Genomic DNA, 21,497 nt, shown 5'->3' on the forward strand with positions numbered 1-21,497 from the left:
GACAAATGAAGGTTGACATGGAAAAGCTGAAATCTATATAAAACAGCAAATCCAGATTAAATATATCTCTGTGTGTCCTATGAGAATTAGCTAATGAATTTACTAAATTAATGGTAATTATTTTTGAAAAGTCATGGACTGAAAACTAACAAATGTAATACCTATCTTTCAAAAAGAGTAAAATACAGCAATTCTGTCAGCTATCATCTGTTAACCTGGTTGTTTTGACATGGCAAAACAAAAACCAAATAAACTCCGGAACAACCAACCACTTATGGGAGGAAAAAAACTCCTAGTGAATTTTGTAGGACTCTCTTCATTGATTTCATTGGGAGCTGGATAAGTCCCATACAAAAGACAAAAAAAATCACGAGGTCACATTTTCAACAAAATATTCCTCATTTTTCAATAAATAATATTTAAATAATTTAGCAGTAAATAACTAATTCAACCATTCAGACTTATGTTTCTCTCCCATACTTCACTACAATACTTTGATATTAGTGGATTCAGATTTGTAAAAACTCCTGGAGGAGTCTTCTCAGTAGGTTAAAACCACCATGACTTGTTATTAGAAAATCTTTAAAAATCACAGTTTTTGTATTAACAGTCACAGCTGTGGCAAACCCACAGACTTAAACATCTGGTTAACTTAACTCCATCTTAAGGACAACTGAACCATGAGGGCAGGGAGAAAAGCATTGACTTATAAAGACCAAGTCACGTCACACAAACATGATAAATTTTTGGACTGAACTATAAAGTTAGTGGACAAATAGTTAAAAATTGGCTTGGATGTAAGTACTGTTGTACTGAATAATAATAATAATAATAATAATAATAATAATAATAATAAAGTAATGATAGCACTTAAAGTGATCTCAAAGAAGTATTAAGTCAGTCATTGGCCAATGACGGAGTTTCATTACAATATAACAAATGTTAGTGCTCAGACAGAGAGAGGGCCTGATTCTGATCTACTTTGCAACATATGCAGCCATTTACGCTTGCGCAAACTGAGTGCAAATTAAGCATAAAATACTATCGGGTCCTAATGGAACCATTTTACAGCCACTTTTCACAGGAATAAATGATTACACAAGATGAAATGTGTTGGGGAACCTGGCCCAGAATGGTTAAATAATCTCTGAGTGGGAAGAGAAGAGGAAAAGTCAAATGGACTAATATGCCAGTCATGGAGGTCAGGCTATCTGCATCAGCCTGCATAGATGCAAGCTGGTAATGACCTGATAATGATGAGACAGCAGGGTCTGACCTGGTGTTCTCTAAGTGGTAAATAGCAACTGAAAAACCAGAAGACAAAACCAAACCTATGAGATTTATCTCCAATTTTAAGTGTACACAAAACATTTTCTCAGTGCTAGTACCCTTCTCCTGGGCATATACAACATGGCACCATCACGAATCACCTCATGTCCAGAAAAGAATAGAAAACATACAGCTGTGGGGACAATTGATGCTACATTCTCTATTTGTCAGTCAAATGCACACTCATACTCTACCGGTCAATGCCTAGGATATGGGCAGTCATGTCCAGTGGTTAGAGCGGGAGTCATTAGTCAGAGCCCAGGATCACAGACAGGGTCAGAGGCCAGATGCCAGAGCCAAGGTTCAGAGCTGAAGTCAGGAATTGGAGCTGAGGGTTAGGATCGGGTTACCAGAGTCAGGCAAGGCTCTGGCCAAGCAGGGCAGGAGCTATCGCAGTCATGGGCAAATGCTTTGAGCAGCCACTGAACGGCTGCTGGGCTTCAGAACTGGTCTGCTGACTCTTCCTACCAATCAGGTGGGGCAGTCAATCTGGCAGCCTACTACAGCCCATCTGTTCTCATTAGGGTGCCTGGAGACTGTCTGTGCTGCCGGCCCTGACTCTTGCCCCTGCCACATCATCCACCATTTCCTAGAAATGGACCCAACTCAGTGTTTTCTAATGTTTGAGCTAATTTTGTGACTACAGATAACCTAACCCACTTTAAGCTTTGAAAACAGCAACGTAAGGTGGTGTAGGGAAGCTGTCTATTGGAGTGCAACACACATCGGTGTCATTTAACAAGAGAAATCCTGTTCCCGTTGACATCAGTGACAAAACTCACACTGACTTCAGTGAAGTAAGGATTTCACCTAACACGTTTACTCATGATTTAGAAGAAGGTATAAATAATAGCACATTCATTAAATTTGTAGATAATAATAATAATAATAATAATAATAATGAAAAAGGCAGTTGCGAACACCAGTGAAAATAAGGAAGAAATGGAAAGGGACTTAGAGAGGTTAAAAATACAGGCAGGATACAAAAACTATTAATTCTAGAAAAACGCAAGCTAATAGTTCAGGGGAACAATCCAAACCACAGTTATGTGTCAGCAAGGAAAACAGTAAAAGTGAAGATGTAGGGTGATAGCATGCATCAAACTAGATGTCAGCTTGCAGTGTAATAAGGTGGCAAAAAAAATAAGCAAATATGATTTTGGGCTACATAGGAAGAGGCATGTAACAAGTTCAAGGAAGTGATAATCCCTTCTCTACACAGCTCTAGTGAGACTGCATCTGGGGTACTGCACAAAGGGGCACTGAAATCTACTGGACTGTACAAGAGTTTCCCAAACCAACTAGCTGAAACTTTGAAAAATGAGTCATTTAAAATTAGTCTGGACAACCCAATGGAGTACACAACATAGAGAAAATATCCTGCAATTGCCACAGAGATGGATGAAAATGGCCCAACAGATTTTGTTCATCTCTAATTTCTAATTGTCTCTAAATTCCATCCAAACAAAGCAGCAGACATTAATATGGTTAATGAGAACAGACACAGTTCCATTAGATAGGATAGGAATAACAGGAATATAAACCCTCCTGTTTCCACCACTAATTGATGGGGATTACGGAAAAAACTTCCCGATGGGCAAGTTATTCTGTAATCGTCCATTATACGGATTATTCATTCTTCCTCTGAAGCAACTGGTACCTGACAATGTTAGAGACGTGATCCTGGACTGGATGGACCTTGGCAATTCCTGTGTTCCTATGGATCACAGAAGACCCCTTTCAAGTGCTGGATTTAGGTTTGATGGAGGAAAGGGGGATTATTTTCTTGAAGGAAGAAAACCTACCAACATCTTTACAAATAATGGGGTCAGATCTTTCTTGCAGGCGTTGATTCAACAAAGCATATACTTAACATTAAGCATGAGAGCAGTCCTACTGAAATCAATGGGGTTAATCACCTGTTTACGTGCTTGGGGCCTCAGCTACATCAGTGTAAATCTGAAACAACTCCACTGAAGTCAGAGGAGCCACTCCTGGTTTACATTGGTGTAAATGAGAGCAGAATTCAGCTCATGGTTTACTGCAGCCAGTGAAAAATATACAACAACTGAAAGCTCTTAAAACATTTCCAGACACTTTTCCCTCCTACATTTGCTAGTTAAGAACAATCTGCTATTAAAATTCCCCATTTATTCACAATATACAGACTTTTCACAACCAGCGTTATGCCTTTAATGGAGTTATTCCATCAAGTAGGTCCCACTGTAATAAAACGTATCACTTCCATTAAGGTAGTTATGACTTCTGGCCATTCAGGCTGCAGATGAGATCACTCTTAGAAAAAATCTCCCCTTTTCTACAGGCATGCATTACTCTCAGCAGTGCTTAACTGTAGATTTTACCGGCAATCATAGCTGTTCTCAAAAAACCCCACAACAAAATAGGAAGCAGAAGACGGAGTGGGGAGAGAGGAATAAATAACTCATAGCAACAGATGGTCACCCTTCTAGTCAGGTTAATGGAAAGGTTACTGCTGGTCCATGTTTTTGCTGTCACTCTCCCTTTCAAGTTAAAACCTAGTGTCCTGGATTGATCCTAGGGTTCTTCTGCCTGGTTCTATCTATGGAGGAAAGAAGAAATGAAGTTTCCCTCCCCTTTGATGGCTGTTGGAGCATTTTGGTTTTTGTTTTGAGTTTTTGATTGAAATAAATGAGTCTAGGAGATTAATTTTGTCTAGGATAGTTGGGGAGAATGGGATGGAGGGGAATGGGACAGAGGGTTTTAGCAGATTTTTTTTTTTTTTTTGCCACTCAAGTAGGAGTTTACTGGTGAAAATGGCAAACTTACACCCTGGAGCAAATTAATCAGTAATTCCACCATTATGGGTTTCTGGAGGATGGCTTAATTGTCTCAACACAAGGTTTGAAATACCTCTACTGTCATGAGTTCAAATCCTGGCAGAGCTGACGCAGCCCCTCTTCTTCTGAGGTAGATACACTGAAATCCACACAATTTTCAGTTTAAGTGAGTCTCTTGGGTGTGATCTTCAGAATTCAGGTCCTGTTTGCCTTTTATGGTTGTTAGATTTCCAGTGGTACTGTTCATATGGGTCTTCCCTGCAGAGCCAATGGCCAGTACTTTCTCCCCCCAACAGCTGCAGTAGCTGCATTTTATTGGTGCTGATTGTACACAGCTATGAAGTGCTTTGGCATGAAAGGTGCTGTATAAATATCTGTTATTATTCTGTACCCAGAAAGCAAAACTGGGACTTTCGTGCAGCTGTGCTGAAGAGCACAGGGCACTTTCCCTGGTATTGTGAAATGCAGCCTCATTTGCATCTCCGCAGTGTCTCCTGCTGTACATATTAAACTAGAGTGCCTGGTGCAGGAGCAAAATCCTGATAGCCTTCACTGTGTCATGTTTAACAGAATTCTTCGTAAAACTGCGGTTCACATAAGAACACATGAACTGCCATACACGATCAAACCAATGGTCCATCAAGAACAAAAGCCTCCTTCTAGCAATGACTGGTTCCAGATGTCTCAGAAGACGACATAAAGCCCCCTTAATGGCTAATTATGCAATAACATGCTCAACAGAAGCCTGGAGTTTGGTGCATGACAGATTAGCAGTGAACCAAACCCTTATGGTTTGTTTGAAAGTTTGAGTTTGACAAACCACCCCAATGCTAACCTGTTGGGGGGCCCCCAATCTGGAATATTCCCCCCCAACACATACTAAAAAAGTGAATGGGGGGTCCCTTGTGCTGCTCGGAGCCCTAAGCAATTGCTTAGCCTGCTTATGCCTAGTGCCAGCTCTGCCCACAAAGGAACACCCCCCCACAACTTTCTAGACTATAAAACACACATATCCAAAAAACTCCTTATCTACTTTTGCCTCCAAGAGGAGGGAGGAACAAGATTGTTTCTTCTTCCTCTTCCTCCTGCTTCCCAAGCCCAGTGAACCCCTCTGGAAACATTCACATGGAATAGTGTTCCCCATGTTCCATCACGGCACTGTCACTGCATTGCATCTGAAGGGTCCTCGGGTGGGTGGGGCCAGACAGGATCATTCCTTCCCATACTCAGAACAGGATAGGAAAACCCTCCACTTCTCACTCCAGCAACATTGCACTAAGCCGCCAGAGCAGATAGCTCCCTGTAAGCCCAGAGCAATAGCAATGGAACTCGCATGGATTCCCTAGAACCCTCAGGCAACTGATCTTCTTTTAGCACACGATTTCTAGGTAAGACCTGTGAGTTGACTGGCATCCTTGCTGGGAGAAACTACAAACTCCTGCCTCTTAGTGCACAGCCAATGCAGTACAAGAGCGATTCCCTGTCTTGCTGCTCCATGGAATTCAATTAGGATATTTCCCCAACAAAAGAGACACATTAGATAGGAAGGACCCTGTTTGAGATTCCTCTGAAGGTAGGGATGTAGATGTGGCACTTTCATAGGCCAAGGCAGGAGGCGCCCTAACCCCAGGAGGCAGGAAAGAGGACACTGAGCACACTCCTGAAGACAGCAATGGTGTGTAGAGAGTCTGATGAAATGGGGGAAGAGGGTGGCTATTGACCAGAAGGTGGGGACACCTGTCTGGAGAACATTCCTGTGGACTTTGCTGCACATTTCCCAACTATGCAAACATCCTCCTCCCCACCACAGCCAGTTCACAAACACAGTGAACATTCAACTCTGGCTTAGTTCAATTGGGTTCAAGGTCAACATGAAAGCTTCACTCAGCTCTGCTATTGTCCAGTGGGATCCAGATGGCAGCCCACCCTGCTCAAAGCAATAGGAGTAAAGCATATAAACGTACTGCAGAGTAATAGAAAAACATCTGGCTAGAAAGCTGTAAATAGAGAAAACCACTCTTGCCTGTCTCCACTCTAACACATTTACAGAAAACAACTACCCTGCGACTGCCTTGAAGGAGCACCAGCAATTATTATGAACCATTAGAGCCCCACTTCACTGCAGGAAAGGTAAAGTTTTCATGGAGATCCTCCTGCTCTCACACACTTTAATGGGGAGGAAATGAAAGAAAAGCCTCACAGTGCTCTGACACCCAGTCCTTTCAGTCAACAGAAAGAACAGCGTTATTAGGTTGTGGAGGGAACTCTGTCAAATTCTAGTTTCTAGATGGCTCCTGCAAAATAGATCTAGAGGGGAAGAGTTTAGAAGAGCATGGGAGGAAAGAGAGGGAAGGGATTAGCAGGGCTTTGAGGAATAACAGACTTCCTGATTTCACTTGAGCTATTAGAATTGCTTCATATTTTTCCAAAATAAATATGAACTAAATCTCACGGGGCTGCAGATATATCCCCAAGTATCTAATATAAGAGGCCGAAACTCTGTGCTGCTCTAGCTATGCTACTTAGAGTAAGTCTAAGAGGACCAAATTCTGTTCCCAGTTACACTCATATATCTGAGAGCAGGTTTTGGCCCAAAGTTTCCATTATAAATCCCTTATTATAGTTTCATATTTGGACTTTCAAATGTCATCAGCTGGAAATGCTCTAAAGGATTTTTCAGCCTAGGCACAATACATTTCCCATGAGTTATTTTAATCTGTTTGCTGAAAATATCTATGCAGGGTACACACAAAGTTAAACTCCTCAGGATTTCCAAGGGTTTATTTACCAAACCCAAGGCCACAAACTTCTCCTTAAAAAGTGAATGTCTGAAGTTAGTCCTTTATGTATTATTCTCTTCTGGGTTTCTTTAGCACTGCAAGAGAGCTTGCTGCTCATTAAATTCACCACCATGCTGTTTCTCGGTGTTTGAGGAGGGGACAGGTTGATGGGTTGGATCCTAGGTGACTGTGGTGTGATAATATGTAATGTAATATGAGGGGTCTGGGGAAGTGATTGATGGGGTCTGAGGCAGTTCTAAGTGCTCTAGGAGTGGTTACAGATAATGCAATAAGGCTTAGATTTTTAAAAGTATTTAGGTGTTGCTGTGTTCAGCATTGCAAGGCCTAACTGATTTAGGGGTCTAAATTTCATTTTCAAAAGTGATTTAGGCACTTAAGAGTTTAAATCCTATTATCTGTCAATGGGATTTTGGCTTCTACATGCCTAAATCCCCTTTGAAAATGAGATTAAAGCTCCTAAATCAATTAGGTGTTTCAACACTGAGTGCATAAATACCTTTACAAATTTGGCCTAAGTAGCTCATGTTAAGTATTGTATACACTATTGATTTTAGAATGTGTGGAGAGCCTGGAGTTTTAAAGAGGTGCTGGAAAAAATTAAGTCAAATATATATCTGAATTATCCACTATCACTTAGTGGTCCCCTTATTAGGAATCTCAGGTAGCACCAGCCTGATGTGACATTCTGCATAGGAGGTATTGGGCCTCAGCAGGCTTTTCAGCAGTACATGAATCTGGGAAGAGGCTGCGAGTGGCTGGCTGGCCATCCACCCCTCTGGAGAAAGTAATGTAGTAGCGGACTGGGATTGAACAATCTCATTATGCTCTGCATACTCTTTACCATATCTGATCACCCAGTGAAATGAGCCTATGACAAGTCCCCCTAGAGTCAACTGGCACCTCAATATATGTATGATGTGCTCTGCTGCCTTCATGGCGTATTTGAGCTGAGTGTTCTCCTCTCTCACAAAATCTTTCCTGCAACTGCAAGACCTCCTCCTCCTGTTCATGCCTTCATACGCCCACAGCCACATTCATTCATTCTTCTCAGGTAGCACTACTTTCAATATGCCCTCTCTATGCTGGTTTTATGCACAGTACCATCTGCAGTGCAACTGCTATCATGAACCATGGAGAGTGGATTTTATGGCCCTTAAAGGGAAGTAAAAACAAGGATTGGCCTGCCACGTTGGGTGCCCATCACTGAGTGGGAGAAGAGGCAATGATTCTTTCCATATGTGAAGAACAACTAGTAGGAGTAATTTCTGGGTGACTCATTTGCGCATGCTCCCACCTTCCAGAAGGAAGTAAAACAGAGTGGAGAGAAATTTAATGTAGGACACTATCTCAGCCGCACCATTCAAATAAAGGCACAAGAGAGTCTCCTTGGGTTATCTATAGTTTCCCTCTGCAAGAGATGGACACTTTTTCAGTATAGGTTGCTAGTCTTTTAAAAAATATAGCCCAAAGTAACATGAAAAAAATCAATATGAGATGTGAATATAGACAAGGCCATTTTTGTAATTAGCCATTTTCAAAACAGAGGGCATGAATAATGTAAGCATGAAGGTCTTTTTTATTCAATTTTTCTTTAAACAGATTATGTTTAGCATGGTTCAAAAGACTACTTAGCCAGAGAACAGTGCTCACTATTGTACGGTGTACAAACAGCTGTGGCTAAGGGCATAACAAAAGCTATCCAAGGGCTGAGCCAAAAAATGGATTTAGCTATAAGGAGGAGAAACAGGCATGACACCATGTAATGATTACTTAGTTTTACATTTGTCATTTAGTCTTTGTGCATGTTATTCCACACCTAAAGAATAGGATTTCTCCCTTCTCTTCAGCAGGTTTGCTCAAATTGCTGCTAGTAATACCTTTCCCTTTTAGGGCTCCTTGCTGCCAACATTAAGGGCCAGACTGTGACATGGACCACATGCCCATGCAGGGAAGTAAGGAGTAAGAAGCATTTTTGTACGTCAGGATGCCAGTTACCTAGCCCCTGTGTCTAGGTGTCTAGGAGTAAGCAGGACTACATTTCCTCCCTTGAGCAGGTGGGCAGAGAGGCATGGGGAACAAGTAGAGCCTTGGCTCCATTCCTTACTCATTGACTGGAGTAGCTGAGCCAGTGCAGGGTTAGATAATATTTTGCTAATGGTATAGGGCAGCCGAAAATTGCTATTCCCTGGGAGCAAGAAGGGAGAAGGTAAGGTATTGTGATTCAGCAGTGTGTCTCAGAATGATGGTGTTGAATCACTCTTACTGGGGTGGTGTAGCCTATGGCTAGGAAGTTGTGCCACAGGTAATAATTTAGCCCTAAGTAACTTGTCCTAGGTCACAGAGAAGGTTAGGTGAAGAGAGGAGAATATCAGACTGAAAGCTCTCACTCTCAGCCCTCTGTTAGAACCGCTAGGCACCTCCCTGCATCTTTCGACACCTAAACACTTTTGTAAATCTATCCCTAGGTGACTTGGGCACTTATAAACCTAAGTTTCATTGTCTTTCACCAAGACTTAAGGGGAGATCTTCAAAGTGACAAATGACACTTAGGCACCTAAGTATATGTGCCTAAATATCATTTTGGCCTTTGAAAGTCTCTCCCTTAGGTTCCAAAGTGCTTAACTCCCTTTTGAAAACAGGGCTTAGTCTCCTTTAATCACTAGGGTGCTTCTGAAAATATTACCTTACCTCACACTCTGTCCACATTCTGAATCATATTTTAGTGAGTTAACTAGCAAGTACTTTTCATTTTCCTGTATTAAAATGGGCTCTTATTTCATAAAATGACAGCTTGCGAGAAATTTGATGGTGATGATAATAATTAATCATTTGACCAGGCCATCAGAGGGCTGCCTCATAATCCTGGCTTAACACTTAGCATGTCATTCTCAGCTTCACATCTGCTTTTCAGAGGCTTGTGTCAAGACTGCAAACGAGCTGGAAGCCACGGAGGGCAGGTATTTCTTCCAGTGATAGCCCTCTTTAGAGTAGGTCTTCTGAAGAGGAAGGCATTGGATGGGGCTGGTGAGTGGTGTATGAGGCTCAGCTGGAAAGTGCCTCCCATTTGGGTGGGAAAGTGGCAGGGAATTGTAGAAAGGTGATATGCTGACAAAGTAGCTTGAACCCGGAGAGTAGCAGAGGCACACAAGGTTGGCAAGCCTGTGCTAACTGTGACATGTAGCCTCAGCTCTGAACAGGGGGTAGCATGGAGCTGCAGTGACCCAAGGGACGCAGCCATGCCTCAAAACTGTGCTTCAGTCCCTCCTTGTGCTCTTTGGTGAGGACAGGAGGCATGCACAGGCTACAGCATCCCTATGGACAGCCCAATGTACCCTCTTATCCTTTCCCAACCACTTCTTCCTCCACAGGGATTTGTGTTCCCCAGGGAAGCATGGAGCATGCAGCCCTTTTCCCTCCTCTATTCAACTGAGCAAAGGCCCTCTGCAACAGGTTACCAGACAGTCTTCCTGCTGCACTTAATTCTTGCTACTGCATTATTCTAACTTCTAACTTGGATTCAGCTTCCCCTAAGCTTGAAAGCTTTTTGCAAAACCTATAAAAAGCAAATATCAGAGCTGGCTCTGTGGCCAGGTTATCCTCAGCTCTCACCTGTGTCTGCTTTAAAACCAGTAAGCAGCCTCAACACAATTGGCTTTGCATAAATATCTGCTGATCAGAGATTTTAGTTAGCACATTTTCTCTCATCCCGTCCTCCATAATTAGTGCTCAAGCAAATGCACGCCAAGTAGAGTCTTTTACCTCATGTTCTCCTTCCTGTGAACTGTCAAATACATTTCATAGACTCTTCCCTGGGGAACAGCCCCTGCAGGGATCAGCAAACTTACACCTGCAAAACAGAAGACACACAAATAAAACGAAATGGAGGAAGGCAGGCAACCAGGTCTCTGATGAAGAATGACAGGAGATTTTGAAGGCGAAGCCCTACATGCAGGTCGCCCTGGTGCCTCCCATTGTCTGTTTTGAATTACTGCAGTGGAGAACTGGATATTTTCCCTCCCCTTTTGTTTTATTTAAGGAACAAACAGATGGTTACTCTGTTGCTTACCTTGTAAAATGTGGGGAAAACCAACAGCTCTGTCTAAGATTTCAAACAGCTGTAATGGAACATCTCTCCCCAGGCATTTCTTTTTTAATAAAAAACAATAAAATCCCCAAACAGCAGAATACTGGCCCAGGAAACAACAAGAACCATTTCTTTTTGGGAGCAGCTGGTCACATGGTCAGCATCCAGTGTTCAGATGTACTTAATTTCTAATTATATAATAGTTAGGACAAAATGGGGATACTTGACATCCCTTATATGTCCGTTCATAAAGAGTGGTCCAGAATTCCAATACCCAGTCAAGTCTGCCTTGCACTGAACACAAGTTAGTGACAATTAGTGATGTGCCATGAGGCACAAGTACTCAGTAGCCCACTCAGCCGGGCAATTCTGCAACAGCTGCTATTGCTGAACTGGAGTGATCAGAAATCTGTGGTAGGGATTTTAGTTTCTCCTGCATACAGCTATAACTAGACAACTGAAGCAAACCTACGAACAGAATATTCACAAGGGTGTGTGGGTGTGTGTGTGTGTGGAAGAAGAAGAAGAAGAAGAAGAAATGGCCTTACAAAATGATGCACTGGACAGTCCTCATCGATATATCAGGGCAGGCTCCAGGCACCTGCCCAGCAAGCAGGTGCTTGGGGCAGCCAACGGAGAGGGGTGGCACGTCCAGCTCTTTGGGGGCAATTCGGAGTGGGTCCAGCCGCCGAATTGCCGCCGAAGACTGAAGCAGTGGCGGTAGAGCTGCAGATTGCGATTGTTCGCTTTTTTTTTTTTTTTTTTTTTTGCTGCTTGGGGCGGCAAAAACCCTGGAGCCGGCCCTGCGATATATGAATAGTTTGGGGCCTGGCTACATGAGACCACCTCTCTCTATATACAGTACATCCATGCTTGTGACCAGTGGATGTGTTTGAGCTGGAGTCCCTGCCCCCTGTTTTAGAAGGGAGGGTACAGCTGGCAGGCTGTTTTTCATGAATGCCTTTTGACTTTGGAACTTGCTTCCCTGTGGGTCTGTCACAACCCAGATACATTAAGCTTCTGGGCATGCTGCATCACTCATGTATTTCCTCAGATGTACAGGGAGGGATTATAAGGACTTTTGACTGTTAATTGGTGGGTAACTATTACTGGAAGCTGTATAGACAGCCCACTGTACTGGGTTATAGCTGATGGCTATATTTGTTCCTGTATGTTTTAATTATTTTTAGAGTGCCCCTAGCAATAGATATGTACTTTTTCACCTACAAACTGAAGTTAATATGTGAATTAAATGATGTATGTCTAACAGACTTTGCAGTACATGTGGAAAGCATGGTGGAAAGTAACCTGAGAATGAACTGGACATCTAACAAGAAGATCCTGAACTTCAGGTCTACAGCACTATAGACTAGATTTTGAACAGAGCTCAGCAAACCACAATCAGGCCAGATTTTTTTTTCCTCCAGAACAGCTCAGCACCCATTTAGGCCCGTAAATGAAACAGATTAAATTTTCAGAAGCATTCAGCATCCAGTAAGAAGAATAGGGATCACCAGAGGCTAAGGGGTTTTGAAAATCTAACCATTTCATTTGGTGTCTAAATAGGAACAGAGTTGCATTTTTTGTTTGCTTCTTTTAAATCTGGTCCTGGTTGCTGGTGTTGAGCACTTAAGAAGCTGGCCCTGAATGTGGTGAAGATTTGGTATTCTATCAGATTTGAATATCCACCCCAGCCCACTTCTCTTAAGCCATCACACTGGAGTTGGATTAACTGAAAATGTTGGTTAACTGAGGTCCTACTATCCAGCTAAATAACAGCGTAGCCATTTTCTAAGCTGTAAACAGAACTTATTTTTTTCTTTACTAACTTCTGCAGTTCCTGAAAAGCTTCTAATAACGAAATAAGAAAAAGACACACATAATGTCCAGGTTTCCTTTGCTATGTAATCTCTGTTAGGCAAACTATTCAATCACCTGCAGAAAATTAGTATTCTGCTATCTTGCTTCAGCACTGCACAGTCTGCAGCAAACTGGAACTGGAACAACTGATTTGTTTTCTAATTAATTTGTCCTTTTTATGCATGATAACAACAGTGAGGCTTTCTGGCTTGAAGTTGGGTTGTTTGGTTTATTTTGGGGATCTGTATGAAAAGAAAAGGTCAAGGATGCTGAATCCCACTTCACACAGGGAAGTTCTGAGGTCTAATATTTCTGAAGGAAGTGGTCACGGTCTTCTGATTTATTGTTAAAGAAGACCAGGACTTTTGAGAAAGGATATGTGAAATAGCTGAGTAAACCTGAATGGAAAAAAATGCTGTTTGGGCTAAACATAGAAAAGGCAGATTCCAAGGAGTGACCTTGTTTTTTCTGCCTAAATAACCACCAAACGACCACCACCTTTGAAATCTCACTAGGTACTTCTGAAGCTGATAAGTGCAATACTTACCTGAATTGGGAATGATCAGGTGACCTCCAAGGGAGTTGAAGGTGCCAAAAGCAGTGCATGATGGGTCTGTTTGTCGAGCAAGACTCTGGTTTTTCATGTTCAGGGCCTCATTTTCCAGAAGAGACTGAGTTATCTGTGGGGATAACTTGGATGAGAAGTCAGACAGGTCATCCTGTGGGGTGACGGCACCCGAGGTACTATAGACCTTGATCTTCAGGTTGGGCAGTGGATCAAGGATTGGAGAGTTGGTCATTGGGATTTTATCAGAGACATCATGCAAGGCGTAGACAGGACCTCTGTACATGGCTGCAGCAGATGTGAGGTCTGGTGGCACTGCCAGGAGATCTGTGTTGGAAATGAGAAAAAACAACAAAGTATTACCCACGTCTGTATCTCCTTCACTGAAGACTTCCTTCTGGGTGAAGATTTAGTGGTGCCATTCTACCTGTGTCTTCATATTGAAGGTGTGGAAGCAGGGAAAGAAAGAGAGGGTTTAAGTGCAGCCATGTAAGTGTCAGAGACAGAGCAACTGTTCTATCAAGTCTTAGCCTAATATTGTGAGACCTGTAGAAGCAGGGCTCACATCAGAAGTGAGTGGAAAACAGCAGAATAGTCAGTGTGACCTAGTCTTGAGATAACGATGTTTGAGAAGAGATAGTGAGAAAATACTGAATAGATAGCAAATAGCCTAAATAAATGCAGATGTTTTTAATTAATGCACATCACAAAGAGGTATAAATGCCTGTGTGATTTTGCTTGTACTTTGGAGAAACTGAGGCAGAGATGCTCTCTGTCAGCTGTGTTCTTCCTTTGCAATTGCATGTCCTGAATAAAGCTGTCTCTGATTTTGTTGCTTCCAACCTGAGAGTGGAGTTTGTTTCTTCCACAAAGGGAATGATGAGAAAAGCCCTAATGGACTGATATTATTCTCCTTTTGTATCCATCCACACATCTCCAGGGGTTTACATAGGCCCAATCGCTATGGAATCTAATTGCTGCACAAAACTGAAGTGCAACCCTACTCCAAAGATTTTTAACCTGTATTCTTTTCCAGTCTGCACGCTGACGTCAAATATGACATGTCAGATCTCAGTACAAGAGACTGTCTATGACAAAACCAGTTTTATTAATTAATTTTCCTTCCATAAATGCTAAGTATGAGAATCATTAGCCTGTTTATTCAACCAGTCCAAAGACAGAATGATAGAAAGAAGAGATAGAAAAGACCTATGGGGTCATCTTCCTCATCACCCACAGCCAGCGCAGAATTGTCACCAATGGTATGTTATACAGTGCCTTCTGCAGCTTAGCTTTAAAGAAACCGTTGGCAAAGAAAGTGCTGCCCCTGCTAATGTTCCATTTTTACAACTCTCTAGCTAGTTTTACTTTTTTCTTGATGTAACTTTAATACTTAAAGAATGACATCAAAAGCCAGAAGTTTCAGCCCAAATGTATAGCTTCCAAGAGCCAGTCTTGGCTTTGTGCATTCATTTTCTGTCTGATGATGTCTGCAAATAATTATGCTATTATTAACTGGTGATAGAAATTTATTACGTTTTCCACCCACTGAATCTTGCGCCAGAGCAATGTCTCATCTCTCAGTAGTAAATACCTCCCACACATCTCTCCATGCAGACAGAGAGGTCACAGTAAATATGATTATCAGACAGTAAAATGGGAAATATAATGTGATGGAATTACTTTATTAGAGTATTATTCTAAGACATGGTAGAATGAATCCTGTTTCTGTTGTACCCAATGATGTATTTGCCACTGACTTATATACAAACCCTTATTTCTACATGTCTCGGTGTGTCCCTCTCACTCCTTTTCTCCTGAAGTTTATACTCCTCTGTTTCATGCTCTAGAGTAGGTCTGAAAAATCCCAGCATAAGGTTTTAGCATTTGACTATAAGAAACAAACGAGCATAACCTTTCTTTTTTCTATGAAGGGGCAACTAGCATCCAGTGAATATAGTTCATACAACCCTGAAGACCATTTCCTTAAGCATCTGCCTGAATTGATCTACATGAAATGAAATGACAACTAACCTTGTCTTGCAGCCTTGATGTTAACGGGTTGGAATCCGCCATTTAGTGCCGAGGAGTCTATAATATCTGACTCAAAGTCACGGTGGTTCTTCCGGTACACGAACAGTGCCACAATCACTGAAATAGCGAGGCACACGATTACAGCTATCACAATGCCAACGTAGAGAGCTACATCATCTGAGTCAGGAGCAGCTGGAGGGGCAAAAGAATTAAACATTGTTCAGCGATATCTGGTCACAGGAATTTCCAAGAGTATACATCCGTATTACTGTCATTTCCTTCTGACATTTGTTACCTTTCTTATAGGTTAACTGAAAATCCATCTCCAAAGCTTTATAACAGGACTGTTCCCTTTCAGAGGAAAAATGATCCTAGATTTTCCTTCACTATTCTCTCATGCTTCATATATCTATCTATCTAGTAACTAGGCAGCATAACAAACCATTTATAACTAGACTTATAAAGCAAATTTAGCTAAATGGGGTATAACACCATATCAATTCCTGATGAAAAATTCAATGTTAATTTAGTGGTACATTGGATAACGAAAAGGTTTTTTACTTCACATCTTACTTTAAAAATAAAAGGCCACTTTTTGTGGCATGACCTGATAATGTGTGTGTATTGAGCTGGAATATTTTTCTAAGTGTAATATTCCAAGTCACCCTACACCCCATTTGAGACAAAAAACCTGCAAAAATAGAGCAAAACAAATGCTGAGATCTCATTAGTGGAATGCCTGGACAAATGCTGAAGCAAGCACCATCTACTAAAAGCAAAATTCAACAAGGAATGCCGTAATTTACAAAAGGAAGCCAAGTTCACTGTAGCTCTCCTTTGGGAACAAGGCCTGCCCATGAGGTTTTCGCTACCTGTTTGTACCATAACTTCTGCACTAATCCCAGGGTAATACCTAGCACCACTTTCTACCAGATATGTTTCCAAAAGGCCTGAATACATGGTCAAAAATTGATGTGTTGCGTGTGTAGCGAAATATTCCACTATTAGAAGAAGCATACTGAGCGAAGAAACTGCAAACAAATCAAATCTTTTCATGCACCGTTTTGGTTTAATTTAGAGCATGTGAAGGAATTGTTTTGTTCTTTGCTTTCCCGAGGTGTAAGCCAGTCTGCCTTGCAGGAGAGATATGGCAGATGTTGAAAGGGACTCTGTCTGGTCTTAGCTATTATGTATTCTTAAAATCTCCATTGTTCAAATTGCAGCCCACTTCTGTTCATCAACAGGTTCTCAGGAAGCAGAACTGTGAGTTCCAGCCTGAAGATGCTACATCTCCTCCATATTCTCTATCTCTTTTTAACCAAACGTTTATAATAATTTCATATTTGACAGTTTCCTACTCCTCCTTAGATATGAATAGGCTTCTCCCTTTGATTTCTGGCTTTCAAGCACCAGGTTATCCCCTTTCCTTTGTCCACCTATTAATGAGGGCAGTTATCATGCCACATGAGCTGATTGCAGTGTTGTTGTAGTCATGTCAGTCTTAGGATATGAGAGAGACAAGGTGGGTGAGATAATATCTTCTATCGGACCATTATCTGTTGGTGGAAGAGACAAGCTTTCAAGCTAAACAGACTTGAAGTCCAAAGAAGAGCTCTGTGTAGCTGAAAATCTTGTCTCTTCCACCCACAGAAGTTGGTCAAATAAAAGATATGAACTCACCCACTTTATCTCTCTCACGAGTCTACTGACAATTGTAACACTGCCCCTCCTTCCCTCCCATTAAGCAAGCAGGATGCAACTCACGGTGTACATTAAGTCCCTCTTTCACGATGCACATGTAGCTGGGCTAAAAGTAAATCTTGAACCAAGTAACAGCATCACATCAGTAATCAGAAACATAAAATCAAACATTAAACTTACAAGAAAATCCATATTCATTCTGGGTTCTCTGTTCAGTTGAAATAGGATAAATGAAACCTTAAAAAAAAAGAAATTAAACAAAAATGGGAACAAAATCAAATTAATGAGGGGAACCAAAAAAGGGAAAGCATGAAAAATGGTTTAATTAAAAAAAAAAAAAGAAGGAAAAGAAACCCATGGTACTTTACAATTCTGATTCAGCACAGAATTATGATTTTGCATCTCCTGTCTGCTCCAGAGCCTCACTAAGAATTAATAAGTAGGCAGATTGAATTTCAGAGCCAAAATCGGTCTCGAGCCACTAACTTTGGAGTGCTTAAAGTCTTTCTTTTATTGAGCATAAACTCTAATGGATCTAATTTATTTCAGACATCAAGCATCATTAGCATATGGAAAGTCTTTTTTCCCTACCCCTGCCATATGGTTTAATTCCCAGGACATTTTCAGTAGGGCTCTAAACAGTTTTTTTATTTAATTATAGTGGCTTGCTGTTGGTTTAATAGAGCTAAAGGAGACTTGTCGTCATTGGTCAGAGGTTAAATACCCATTTGCTGAGCAAAGCCCATACAGAAAACCCTCTTTTTGGATTTCCTTGCAATTATTTTATCCTGTCTCTAATAGGAATCCAATAGGAATTCCACAGGGTGCCAGCAAATTGATCTGGAAACTGAATGTGTTCGATTTGAAATCATTATAAAATCAATAGAGGACCTAGGGTCATAAAGTTATTTATTTTAAATCTTTGAAGGCATAGTGTAATATTGATAAAATCATAACATAATTCAGTTTTATTCCAAAACAGATCAACAGTAAGAGTATCTCCTTCTTTCTTTTATTTCTTTTCCATCTCCTACAATAATATAGTAGCACTTTTTCTCTTCCAGTTGCTCTAGCTGATTGGCGCAATAACCCCAAGAAGTAGGCATTTATTTTATTCCCTTTTTACCAATGCAGAAAATGCGTCAGAGGGTCCAAGACTAATCCCATAGAAGTCAATCATGTCTGGCGAGGTAAATGACATGCCCCAGGCAACAAAGGGAGTCATTGTCAGAGCTGAAATGAGAACTTTGGAGGGCCTGACTCTCTTTCCTGTGCTCAGGCTGTGGCACTTTTAAAGCCGTACTGTAAAAACACCAAGTGTTTATGAAAGCTAACTACCTGTCACATAACCATGCTGTTAACTGAAATACTAGAGGCAGGCAGAGGTATTCTTTATGACAGAGGCGCTTTGCTGCAGCACCATGGGATAGCATTATGCCTTATTTCCCAGCAATGATTCCAGGCTTGCGCTTACGTTTATAAATATTATATTCCTCACTCATTTGTATGATTCCTTGAGGCAGGTTTGCCTGTTTGCATTTTTAATTGTTTCTCTCTCGTACTAGTGAACTCTTAACACTGGAGTTTAGGACATGAAAAGGATGCAAGGAGTGAAGAGAGACGAGGTGAGTTAATATCTTTTATTGAGCCAACTTCTGTTGGTGAGAGGGACAAGCTTTTGAGCTTACAAAGAGCTCTTCTTAAAGAGAGAAGTCAGGCAAGCAACTGCTGAAAGTCTGGGGCAGTGAGAGCACAGTTAGTCAGTCCATGGTTGGGAAAGTTCATGCTAGTGTTTGCAGCTGCACCAGTGTCACCAGACAATATGAAAACTTCAGGGATTTGGTGGAAACCTGAAGACATCTTGGTCTGCTGTGGGGAGGTGATACAGGACTAAATTTGCTCTCAGTGACACCGGTGTGACATCAGTGGAATCGCTCTGGATTTATTAAACTCAGCGAGAGAAGAATTCAGTCTTAGATGTCCTTCCTGCAGCAGACAAAGATGCCTTCTGAAATCCAGCCAATAGATGGTGCTATAATAGGAAAATTCCCTAAAAACCAAAAAAATGATGCTGCATTACAGGGGAACTGAAAGGTTGTTTTTTGTTTTATTTTAACCTGGCAAGTTTTGAGTTCAGAGTCCTGTGTTACCCTTGCTATGAGGTATAGATGAGCTATAGTAACTGCCACTCAAAAGAGATAACATGGGTAAGTAAACACAGGGATGATTTTAAATATTCTGGGTCAAATTTATCCTGATGTGACTGCACCATAGATTTCTATTTGTTAAAAATACTTCTTTGCAACTTCTAACTCTATATACACTCTGCCACTGATGAATTTAAAACATTACAACTTTCATGAAAAGGCAGCTACAAAATATTGGCATCATCTTATTCAGAAGATCTGCTTTGTGTGAGTATTGAAAGTCCTATCTATTTACTTAAATGGAAAAAATAAAGCTTTACTGTTTGCTAGGCCTGTTAGCCTTTCAAAGCCAATACATCTAAGACAAAGCAGCTGGATTCTATTCCCTCCTGTACATCAGCAACTGAACTGGTTAGTAAATTCCAATCAGCTGCATCTGTGCAAACCCATATTGGGTTGCACAAGTGCCATTGAGGGCATAATTTAGGGCTGCAGAATTTTTTATTCTTGTTTATGACCTTTATTCCAGGCTTGACTTTCAAAGCCCAGGCTGAATTTTGCAGAACAATTGAGCACAACTGTTTTGGAAACTGTTGAGAGATAATAAGCAAGGAGCCCTCCCATGCCATTTTTACAAAGTCACAATTCAAAGTAAAACTGCACTTCTAAACAGCTTTTAAAAAAATAACTTGTCCTTTCACTTTTAACAGAGGGAGAGAATTCAAATGGTAGAAACAGGCAGAAGGCTCGAGGACACACTCTGATGACGGCGGCAGTGGGGGATATGAGATTATTGCCACCCTCCAGAATAACAACACAGGTATCTCTTTAGACAGTTGTTTTTCCTGCTGGCCCCTCTGATCCCACTCTGAAACAATGAGCTAGGACATTCTCTTCAGATAATGAGGCAAACCTGCTGAGATTAGTACCCATGATAACGAAAAATGGCTTCCCTCCCATCTTCAGAGTGAGTGCCATGCAAAATGATATTCCCCTCACCGGCTCTATCAGTAGTGCTGTTTGCCAAGTACCTAAGGGACTTGTACTGGTATTATGAAAATTTTAAAAGAGGGAAACTAAGAAAGGTGCTGTTAACAGGCTTTGACTCTCCTGCTGGTGCTGCTGACTCATGCATTGAGCAGCTGGTTTCACAGTCAGTAACTTGCTTTGAGGAAAGTAACTTAAGCCTGTCACTTGGCTTGTTTTGAAATATAACATTTCCAAAGGTTCTTTTGGTGCTTTGTTGTTTATTTCTTGTGCGTGTTACTGCTGGAACAATAAAAATATGAATAACTATATTTTACACTTACATAGGCCCTTCCCGCTGAAGATCTCAGATGCTTTTCAAAGTGAGGTATTTATTATCCTCATTTCACTTACAGAAAATAGTAACACAGAGAGGTTAATTGACTAGCCCAAAGTCACATACAGTGAGTCAGTCAGAGGCCATATCTACACACTGAAATTGCACTAATGTAACTAAATTCATTTCTAAATTGATTTAATTAAATTGGTGCAACTCTCTTGAGTTTACAGCCTGCTCTGCACAGTTTTTGTACCAGTATATCTGTTTCAGTGGAAGTGGTGAGGGGTGAGGGTTTTTTTTGAAAACTGAAACAGTTATAAAGGTGCCTTATACCATAATAACTGATTCCCTTTCCCCTATGGGAATAGCAGTACTGATATAAACATCCTTTATACTGATATAATCCACTAGGGGGTTGTACTGGTCTAGTTAACTTTTGTGGGTAGAAAAGACCTTTGACTGCCTTGTATCCATTGAGATTAATTATATTTCAATACCAGTCATTCTTAAGCCGATTTACGGGGTTGCACAGATTTAACTAAATAGATTTAGAAACGGATTTAATTAAATTAGTGCAATTTGTAAGTGTAGATATGCCCCAAAAGTTAGAAATAGAAACCAAGTATCCTGACTCCCTTTCTCCTGCTCCGACCTCCAGAAAGCAGATTCATGCCAAAGGCAATAGGTAAGTGACACCAAGATGTAACTAAGTGGATAAAATTTCTGGTACCCGGATAACAGCTTGCCTTTGTGGGAAGGTAGCAGAATTAATACGTAGAGAGAGTATTTCTCTTCATATGGCAAAAAGTCCCCTAAAATAATTTACCTGCAGAGGAGAAGAAAAGCCCACT

General features: G+C 41.1%; 1 protein-coding gene across 2 annotated transcripts in view; it reads right to left on the reverse strand.

Moving 5' to 3' along the window:
* UNC5C (unc-5 netrin receptor C) overlaps positions 1–21,497 on the reverse strand; it is a 375,760-nt gene that overhangs the window by 32,707 nt on the left and 321,556 nt on the right. The window contains exons 8-11 of one of the 2 annotated variants that reach the window (XM_050944016.1): positions 17,374–17,430; positions 15,493–15,684; positions 13,441–13,785; positions 10,709–10,796 (exon numbers count right to left, since the gene is read on the reverse strand). In XM_050944016.1, coding sequence (XP_050799973.1) covers positions 10,709–10,796; positions 13,441–13,785; positions 15,493–15,684; positions 17,374–17,430 — 682 coding nt within the window. The remainder of the gene's footprint in view (positions 1–10,708; positions 10,797–13,440; positions 13,786–15,492; positions 15,685–17,373; positions 17,431–21,497) is intronic. The other variant, XM_050944017.1, reaches the window with a different exon arrangement.

The sequence above is a fragment of the Gopherus flavomarginatus genome, chromosome 3, assembly GCF_025201925.1.
Source record: "Gopherus flavomarginatus isolate rGopFla2 chromosome 3, rGopFla2.mat.asm, whole genome shotgun sequence".
Taxonomy (NCBI): Eukaryota; Metazoa; Chordata; order Testudines; family Testudinidae; genus Gopherus; species Gopherus flavomarginatus.